This window comes from Miscanthus floridulus, chromosome 15 (genome assembly GCF_019320115.1).
Source record: "Miscanthus floridulus cultivar M001 chromosome 15, ASM1932011v1, whole genome shotgun sequence".
Lineage (NCBI taxonomy): Eukaryota > Viridiplantae > Streptophyta > Magnoliopsida > Poales > Poaceae > Miscanthus > Miscanthus floridulus.
In genome coordinates, this window is record NC_089594.1 from 72,983,683 (window position 1) to 72,993,848 (window position 10,166).

At 40.7% G+C, this 10,166-nt stretch overlaps 1 protein-coding gene across 1 annotated transcript; it reads right to left on the reverse strand.

Annotated features, from left to right (window-relative positions):
- Positions 1 to 2,169: 2,169 nt before the first annotated feature.
- On the reverse strand, positions 2,170 to 5,522 carry LOC136508681 (cytoplasmic tRNA 2-thiolation protein 2-like). The gene is made up of 8 exons (XM_066503430.1): positions 5,194 to 5,522; positions 4,434 to 4,782; positions 4,080 to 4,343; positions 3,870 to 3,991; positions 3,708 to 3,786; positions 3,150 to 3,544; positions 2,808 to 3,020; positions 2,170 to 2,727 (listed from the first exon to the last, which is right to left on the reverse strand). Exons 1-3 carry the CDS (start codon positions 5,382 to 5,384, stop codon positions 4,158 to 4,160), a joined length of 726 nt encoding a protein of 241 aa, XP_066359527.1. The 5' UTR covers positions 5,385 to 5,522; the 3' UTR covers positions 2,170 to 2,727; positions 2,808 to 3,020; positions 3,150 to 3,544; positions 3,708 to 3,786; positions 3,870 to 3,991; positions 4,080 to 4,157.
- Between the last annotated feature and the right edge of the window lie 4,644 nt (positions 5,523 to 10,166).

Consider the following 10,166-nt stretch of genomic DNA (forward strand, 5'->3'; position numbering starts at 1 on the left):
CAACGCTTCAAGCTTTTGGATCAAAGCATGACGAAAATAAACAAACGAAAACCCAGGTTTGGTCATGTCAAGGTCACAAGGGGGGCCCTCAGCTTCTTGCCCCCATTCCCATATTTCAATGACAGCAGGGGGCTGTGCCAATCACTAGGGGACACAATGGGCCTTTGCTTGTTACAATGAAGTAAGCTAAAGTGGGCACCGTGTGGATGGAGGTCTTGTCCACTAAACACACTAAAGTCACACAGTGCCTAAACTCTACAAGTGCCAAACTTGAACATGCTACTTGTAGCATTTGCTTAGATTAGCCTTTTGAGTCACCAAAACACCAATGATGATACAGTATGAACTGTTCAATATGAAAATCTACGACCTCTATCCCCAAATAGAAGTCATTCTCACTCTCTAAAAAATCAATTTTTTTTAACTTTAACCGATTATATATAAAAGAATATTAATATTGATAATACATAATTAGTATCATTAGATAGATCGTTGAATGTATTTTCATAATAAACTTATTTGGAGATAAAAATGTTGCACGTATTTTCTACAAATCTATGACATGTTTGGCTGGGCTTATATGATCGTATACGATCGTGGATTATAAGCTAGAACAATATTTTTCTCTCACACTAAACCAACCAAATCAGCCAACAATAAATAATCCACGATCGTTTTAGCCGAAACGAACGAGCCGCTGATTAAAGTTGAAAAAGTTTAACTTGTACGCATCTCATAACATTTTTTTTTTTTTTGGATGGATGGAGTAAGCAGTACTAGTAGAAGGAGTAATATCTGGTAGCCCTATAGTTTACCTCTTGTTTCCAGGCCTATTTGGGGTCAGTCAGTCTTGCTGCCCAGACCCCAGAGACAAAACAATTGTTGATGATGCTGTTGATGCTGGTACACGCAGTACCACTGCACTGCAATATCATGGACAACAATACCTCAAGGATGGGTTGATTGGATAGCTCAGAACAGAGTGCCTGCCAGCCACCCATGCTGCATAGATCCAGAGATTTTAAAGCACGAGTTCAAAAGTAATTTGAGTAGCAATTGCAAATAACTTTGATCCTTCAAAACAGGCAAAAAAAAAAACAAAAAACAAAACAAAGCTGGTGAAAAGAAATAGAAACCAAAGCAGGCAGCATCCCCTGAGAGATTTATGGACCATTTTAGTGGGCTCCTACAGCTTGTTCGGTTGACTGGTTCGTATTGTTGCTAGTTTGTGAAGAAGTACTGCTGACTGGTTTGTGTGAGAGAAAAATACTGTTCTGGCTGAAAATTTACGATCGTTTACGACAAGTCACAGCCAAACGAATAGGCTGCTAATCGATAACCCCATTGTTTATTCACATACTCTGACGATAATCATAACCCCATTGTTTATTCACATACTCTGACGATTGAACAGCGAAGAACATTTGAAGTTTGAAAGTTTTGTCAAACTCTGCCAGAATCCATCAACATCAGCCATCAACCGGGTAGTCGGTTTTATAAATCCTGTTCCAACCATCTAAAATGAAAGGCCCTGTAGGACCTTGGGGCGGCTTTGTATGCATTTGTGTTGCCGTCATCGATGAAAAGCTGGATAAGCCCTTGCACGTTGGCTAGGATTACTTGTCAGGCTTTATGCCAGCCCAATCAGATTAAAGTGGCTAACCAAAAGGTCTAACCTTTACAAGCTTTAACCTAATTACTTATATGATATAGGTTCCCAATATTTGACCAGTGTATGGGCTCAGCAACACTGAGCAGTGCACATGGATGCAAGCACGCATGCGATGCATTTCACAAGAAAGGCTCCAATACACTTGTAACGTGGTAGCTACTAGCCATTAGATGAGACAATGCACTAGAATGCAGGGGAAAAGACAGCCAAAGGTCTAGTATAAAATGACTTACTGCACTCACAGGGATGAAATATAAGTTACATGATAATGCAGTGAAATGCAAGTTGATAAGGTAGTTGCACAAAGCAAAATGCAAGGGACCACTTATCTGCAGTGTTACCACTTCATTTCCTGCAACTGCTTAAGTATTATACATTTGTATGTGATATGTCATGTGCATATGCTTTGCATTGGGAATAGGATGTGCATCCCTTCAGGCCTACAAGGGACAAATATGCAGCACTAGTCTGTACATCCCACAATGCCAAAAGTATCCTTCGAATCGTGTATAGAGGGGGCTAATTGATTATAACCACAGTACATACATAATTTATAGAGAAAATGAATTGTTCAAATCACTGGATAAATTCAGCTTGTTACAATGTTTGCTGGCAGAATAGCTGGCACAGCACGAGAGATGAGACCAATCGATATGAGATCACATGTAAGTGGGAAACATTCAGCTCTCCAACCTGCGCTGTCTTGATAAAATGAGTGGAAACTTGCTGGCAAGTGATGGTTTGCCTCATCACTATACAGATCCCGGATGAGTTTGAGAATATCAGGAGCTCAATAGAGCAGTGCCATACTAGTAACACTGGTTTCATCAAGGGGAAAAGAACACTGCTATCTATAAGTTTGGCATATGCCTGTGTGAGGCCCAATTAGAACTGGTATGTCTTCTTGTACAACAAACGAAACATGTCAGTATAAACCAGCATTCGGACATTCCATATGAATTAAACATTATGCCTCCAACAAATTATGTCATGAAATCAGAGATTAATGTCAGTTTTCATCATCTTCATCCAGCAGGTAGTCCGCTATCTGATCTCTGAAATAAACACTTTACTGTATCAGTGCACTTGAAAGAATGAACATGACATGATATTAGTAAATGAATAGAGAGCCCACCCTTTTAGTCCCAAGCAAGTTGGGGTAGGCTAGAGTTGAAACCCAACATGAGCCCCTAGTCACGGTTCAGGCACGTCGATAGCTGCTTTCCAAGCACTCCTATCTAAACAAAGATCTCTAAGTATATCCCAACCCTTTAAATCTCTTTTTATTGCCTCCCCCATGTCAGCTTCGGTGAATAGAGAGCCCAACATACAGAATCCCCCATGTCAGCTTCGATGAATAGAGAGCCCAACATACAGAAATACACCCAACATGTTTGCCTTAGTAAATCACTGATAACATGCACTAAAAATACCCAGACAATGAGGCAGCACGTAAAGAAAGATGTGTCAGCCTCACCTTACTGAGCTATGGCTGGCAGATGCAGTGTCCACTTTCTCAGTCCAAAGCTTCGGTAGTAGTGAAAAGAAATGTCCATGCATATCTGTAGCTGCTGGGAGAATCTGGAAATGGCAGCTTTGACAACAATGAGCAGTATACAGATCAATTTTCTTCTGAACCTTGTGCTTTGTGTTTTCCAAATTCTGGAGTTCTGATTCACTGAACGGGCTTCCACATATCAGGCAAAGAATCTCAGAGAAAGTAGACTCGTTGGCATCAATGTTCTGAAACTTGGGACGAAGCCGTGACGGCAGGAAATCATGGTAACCGTTTGCTGAGAACTTGTTAAAAGAGAATGGTTTAAGCTTTTGTGCAGTTCTTAAAATGGTATGCTCTCGGGAAGGGTTCTCTTCCTGTAAATAGAAACGAGAAAATGTTTAAAACTATGGCTTGTGCTGCCCCACAAGATATTCATAAAAGTAATCATCAAACAAGAGTACAGCTTCAGCTCAATTACAGAGTAGCTAAAATTTTAGGTCTGCAAGAAAGTGACATGCAAAGAACAAGAGGCCCTACCCTTAGCCGTGAAACAAAGGATGCAACTAAGCCATTGATGCCGCTGCAAGGCCTATTGAGAAGTTGCTGTGTCTTCAAACTGACCAGAGAACCCATTATTTATAATAAAAAACACTGCAAGAACAACAGACAACTAGGCTAATAAGTGAGCGTTTATCTTACCTATCAAGTTCACAGAGCAAGTTAAGCTCTTGGGCCAGGCAATCATGAAGTGGAAGAACCACAGGCACTTCCTACCGTGTATCAACATACTGGACATCAGCTGGTAAAGCGTAGCCTTGCCCCTGGGAAAATTAGTAATTCCATTATGCTCTCAGAGCTCTCTGATGTTCTTTTCAAGAACGATCAAACATCACCAGATCAGCTATATACCTTCATGGTCAGTGGCGGATGCAGGATGGGAACAAAGGGGGGGGCTAAATAATGAAGATTTAGGGCTAGAGCTAGAGATTAATAGTGATTTGAGGCTAAGTAACCGTGGTCTAATGAAGAAATCAGGCTCACTGGGGGGGGCTGTAGCCCCGGCAGCACCCCTTTGGATCCGCCCCTGTTCACGGTTGCAGATAGCACATGGCATGCTATTCCAGAAGCACACGTTCCCAGCATGATCTTGGTGTAGCCATTTTCCAGTGCAATCTGAGCAAAATATCAGACATGAAATGGTAAGTTCGACCTATATAAAGATAAAAACATGTGAAAGCATAGACAAGCACTGAAGGGAAGCACCTTCTGCAGTGAAAGCATGCGCAGGCACCGAATAAAGTCGTCCCTACCCATCTCATCATTGATCACGCCGACCAGCTCCTTCAGCCTGGCCGCCTTGTCATCTGATCCAGACGAGATCACGTCCTCAAGAGGGGCGACGTGCAATTGCTTATCTCCTGGTGATAAACTCGACACGATCGACTTGATATCTTCGATCGCCGTATCGATTTCGTGTCCCGGACTCACTGAAAGGACGCTCTCGTCGACGAATGCGACGCCAAGGCTGAAGGTTGGCAGGGCCTGGGAGTTACTCGTCTCCCAGCTTTGGATCGCCTTGGACTGCATCTCGTGTATGAATTGCAGAGCCACCCTATGTTTGTGCGGCAACACTTACACTCAGTGGATCATAACAAAACAATTCAAGTGAAGCACTGAAGCAACATAAAAACAGCCAAACTGATTATCCTGCAACCCATGATTTTGTAAATTGTAATATAGCTCGAACCCAACGCTATATATGTTGGCCGTGTCCATTGATCCCTTTTCTTTTCGAGATGTTATGTATTGATCTTTCGTCACTGTGCACAGTTTACCCAAATTACCCGCCCAAATTACCCGATAGAGAGAAGGCCTAGAAATAAGGAAGGGAAAAAATAGGGAGAACTGGGTACCTGCTGTGTATTGATCTCTCGTCACTGTGCACAGTTTTTCCCAAATTACCCGGTGAAGAGAAGGCATAGAAATAAATAATGAAGGGGAAGAAATAGGGAGAACTGGGGACCTGGAGGCGGGATCGCCGGAGAAGGCGAGGAGGACGGCGTCTGTGGGGCGCACCATGGCGTTGCTCGTGACGGCGAGCTTGAACTTCCCGAAGAGGTGAGACCGGAAGCAGTCGACGCCCCCGGCCACCGCGACGGCAGCGCCGCCGCCGTCGCACTTGCCGCACGTGGCGGTGGCGGCGGCGCCGGACATCTAAAGGCGTCCCATGCTGTCCGCCGAAGCATCCCCCTCGCCGCCTGCGGAGGAGGAGCACTGCGGCCCGCAGCCGGCGCCGCCGCAGGCTGAGGAGGCGGCTGCCATGGCGGGCGCGAGGAGAGGGAGACGCGTGTCTACTTGGGGTTTGGGGAATTGGGAATTTGGAACTGGAATTCCCTTCTCGCCTCAGGTGCGTCGGTGCGTGTGCGAAACGTTTGTTGGGCTTCGTTTTGGGCCCATCTGGAGCTGGGATGCCCAAATAAGGGCCAAAGTAAGCCCACAATAAATAGAAAGTCTATTCTACCTCCCTGAATTATTAGCATAGCGTGGGTTTTATCTTTAAACTCTAGGTAGCGTGCGTTGCTACATGATAACTAAATCTTTTGTACTAAAAACACACGGATCGCACGATAAGATAATAATACTGTTAAATTAAATATCGACATCAAAGTGACATTTAATTCAAAAAGCAAAGTTCGTGAAATTAACACAGTCATAGAGAGCGCGACGTCGCAGGCTCATAAACTCTACTGTATAGACTTTTTCGTGATACAGCTAAGATAATATTTTATATCGGCAGAAAGAATTCTACAATATCCATTTCTTTCATGCGCCAATAAATTCATGAATAAGTTCTGCTGCATCTCCATATAATCATATGCACACAGGTTCGAGTATATATGTAAATAGGTTCGTGCCCGTGCGTTGCTATGGGACAGCTAAATTTTTGTACTAAAAACACATGGATCGCACGTTAAAATAACAATACTGTAAAAGTATATGACCGACGTTAAAGTGACATTTAATCCAAAAAGCTAAGTTCGTGAAATTTACACAGTCACAGAGAGCATGACGTCGCAGGCTCACAAACTCTACTGTGTAGATCTTTCCGTGATGCGGCTAAGATTATTTTTTATACCGGCAGAAAGAGATTTCCAATATCCATTTCTTTTGTGCGCCAACAAATCCAGGAATAAGTTCCACCATATCTCCATACCATCCTATACATGGTGTTGGCAAGCGAACTAGCCATAACTTATGTAATTAGTTTTATAATTAGCTCATGTTTAGTCCTCCTAATTGATATCTAAAAATTCAATATGATAGGGACTAAAGTTTAGTCCTAGGATCCAAACACCCCCTAACTCTTGACTCCTGCTGGCTGCTCACTTGCACCACCATGCCTATGTGTCTGCACGTATATACTCTAATGACAAAACGTCTAAGATGGTCTTTATTGTCCACCCTTTGAAAATATCATAACTTTAAGGTTGTCATTTGTGTGTGCTGTAGGATTGGGATGCTTTGCATTGATTCATGAGGGTGTCCATGAGAGTCGAAATTTTTTATGCCATTATTATGTCTAAGCTTACCAATCAGACAGAGACAAACTTGATTGTTAAAATATTTTCAACACTGTTTTCATATACTCCATTTGTCTCAAAATAGAATTCATTCTTGCTTCTCGAGAAATCAACTTTTTTTTTAACTTCAATCAATTATATATAAAAGAATATTAATATTTATAATATATAATAAGTATCATTACATAGACCATTGAATATATTTTCATAATAAACTTATTTGAAGATATAAATGTTGCACGTATTTTTTACAAACCTAGTCAAAGTTAAGAAAGTTTGACATGCACGCATCCTATAACGACTTATATTTTGGGGGCAGAGGAAGTATATGCTAATGGGAGTAGTCAACTAGAAGTCGTGATGAACACAACAATATTTTCATATTATATACTAATGGGAGCACGAAGAAACGCAGGAGAATGAACCTATATACTAATGGTGGAATATTCGTTTAGGAAATTGTAGAAGGTTCACCAGTCTCACCATGTATAACATGCACATCTTTTATTTGGCACCACTGATGTTCTCAAGGAGTAGCCACTTTTTAATTTTAGATCTGCATGTTGGAAACACTAAAATTAAGGGCCAACCTCATTGAGTCGTCTTGCTTGATCTTTGCCAATTGTCTTGCTTGAGCTTTGTGAATAAATTATACCATTGGCAAAGACTAACACATAAAGAGGTAGAAGTTGCAAGAATAAAGCTAGGTGACCTACTATGCACCCAGCCTAAATTTAGTACCCTCTAAATTATGGGCAATACCATATAAACTGTTGTAACCGACATGTTAACTCCATCATGTAGTACACCTAAGTATTGAACATGCACATGCATAGTTTTTTTTATCATAGAATATATTTTTGTCCTATGAGAAACATAATTTTTTCTAAGTGACAGCAGAGAGCCCCAAAATATTAGACAGAAACTCTCATTTTACTATCTCTGCATCTGCTAAAAATTTAACTGAAGTTTAGTTAATCCATGGAATAATTTGGATTGTGCCTTTTGTACTGCCCCAACAATTCTTTGATCAAGCATATACAAAATCTAGTTAACAGCATTCGATCCACAATCAAAATTCATTACCTTGGTATCCGAGGATCATAATAAAGAAGGTTTGCTGAGTGCATGAGATTTGACACTCGGCAAATGCGCCGTGACCGTTTCCACTTCGTCACGTTATTTTTTTCGCCGAGTGTCGGTTTCAGCTCTCGGCAAAGTCTTTACCGAGTGTCCGATAGAAAACACTCGGCAAAGAGCTGTTTGCTGGCACTGTAGATGTCGTGTGCTGTTTGTCGAGTGTTACACTTAGCAAATCATTTGCCGAGTGTTTTTGGGCTTTGCCGAGTGCCTGTGGTACACGGCAAAGCGATTGTTTCTGGTAGTGGTAGTAACCTGTAGCACAACTAGTAACCTGCCATGTCGACGATAATTGTGCAGGAAAAGTAAATTTAGCATTCTATATGCTATTGAGACATATCTTTGGCTTAACTGCAGTTGCTTTAGCTTTCTCCCATACAAATTCTTCAACAAGCTAATGTGCACCAGAAGCCACTGCATCATAATATGAAAGGAGATACAACATTTACACACAAAAAAACAATTATCCTATTGAAACTAATAAATTACGAAATCTTGTGTTGAATTTTGTTGAATTACTCCATAAAAATCTCACACTGTGCTCTTGGATTGGTGCATATCAATGAAGATCTCTTCCCATGTCGCTTGGGAAGACAATCTACAGACTACACCAATAGGCAAAAAATCCACAACTTAGAGATTCTGTTTTTTTGTTCTCAAACACGCATATTTAGTCCAATCATCTATGACTATTAGGACCTATGATGTTCCAAACTTTTCAACTACCACTACTGTTCTAGCTCCAGCCCTGCTTATTAGCTGTGAAAAGTTCTGAAGGTCTATCCTTCAGAAAACTACAAATATGATAGAAAATGCAGATTGCAATTGATATCTAGATGTGTCTACTCTTAGTGCCACAAATGTTGCTTAAGTTTCATCAACATGCTCTAATTTTCTTGTGTGAAGCTGACGATTCAGTTTTGCTATACTTCACTTTGCATAGCACTATGTTCCCTCCTCCCTCCCTCTCTCTCTCTCTCTCGTGTTAGAAACTTAAACTGTAGTATGCGTAACTAAAGGTTTAGGTGCCTCTACTGGATCAATTATTGTTGGTTGAAAGGCTTTCATTGATGAGGCCTAATCAATTATGTCTCAAGTATAAAGTTCAATGATTTTTTTCTAAGAGGAAAAATAACTGCACAGATAGCAAAGGAAATCTGAATAATATATACCTCCAGGCAAGGAAAGGAATGTATAAGATGTAAGATTCTTTGAAGAACAATAGTATTTTAAAAATTCATATCGTGTTTTGAACATTTCTGTTAGGCCAACAATCTCATCCTCGGATGAGTTTTCTTCGATGCAAATAAAAGATATGAATTAAAGTCTCTGATATAGCCTGGAAATAAACTATTGAATGTTTCATGTACAGCTCTCTACCCTACAAATAAAAGACAACATGCAACATTACGGCCATTACCTAGCCATGTACTTGTTGGTGAGAATGTATATAAATATAAAGAATGTAAAAGACGACAAGAAAGATTGGTATTAGGCCAACTCCTTTTGATTCTTTACAAACACATCTAAAAGTTAACATGTGGGCTATGGACATCAAATCAAAACAACAAAAAGAACATGGATTCGACCATAAGTAGCATTTGCCCTCCTTTTTTTTGAAAAAAGGAAAGGTACCGCAGAGTTACATGATTGTCAATCTTATTAGCACCATCAATTTTTGGCAATTGTAGAACTCAGCCAAGACACCCATTGAAGTGCTACATCCCTAGCTCGCAACCCAATTAAGAGTAAGTTCTCGCAAGCCTAGCTCTCCAGCTATTATTAAACTGCATGAAGGGCTCCGAAATGAAGACCACTATTTAAAAAAAGAGTAAACGATAATCCCAATCAACTAATTGTCTTAACTTCATTTTCTTGGCAAAAAAAATAGTTTATGCAATTCAATAATAGTAAAAAAACAGTTGGCTGCCGGAGACCCTACGCATGGACATCTTGACATACAGATTCTCCAACCCATCCAGCTCACCCTAGCATCCACGGGGAGCACCTGAGCTGGTGCCACCACTTATTCCGCAACCGCCACCAGTTGTGGATTCCTCGATTGACGAGTATCAATGCTGAACGAAAATGTATTGCACACTGTTTCAAGTATATAGACTCCTAATACTATTTATATTCAGATTTGAATTATGAATATCTGATGACTGATGATAGTGAAAAGCTAAATTTGTTGCACAACAGAACTGAATTTGCTGAACTCTAACAAACAACCATTAGTCTGAGAATTGAAACAAAAGGGCAATGGTGGCTACAC

Excerpts from the sequence above, each read along its gene's own strand:
- LOC136508681 (XM_066503430.1), bottom strand. The coding sequence starts at position 5,384 with ATGTCCGGCGCCGCCGCCACCGCCACGTGCGGCAAGTGCGACGGCGGC. Across the intron at positions 4,783-5,193 it reads TCCGGCGATCCCGCCTCCAG|GGTGGCTCTGCAATTCATAC; the intron begins GTCCCCAGTTCT and ends GCACAAACATAG. Across the intron at positions 4,344-4,433 it reads GCATGCTTTCACTGCAGAAG|ATTGCACTGGAAAATGGCTA; the intron begins GTGCTTCCCTTC and ends TATTTTGCTCAG.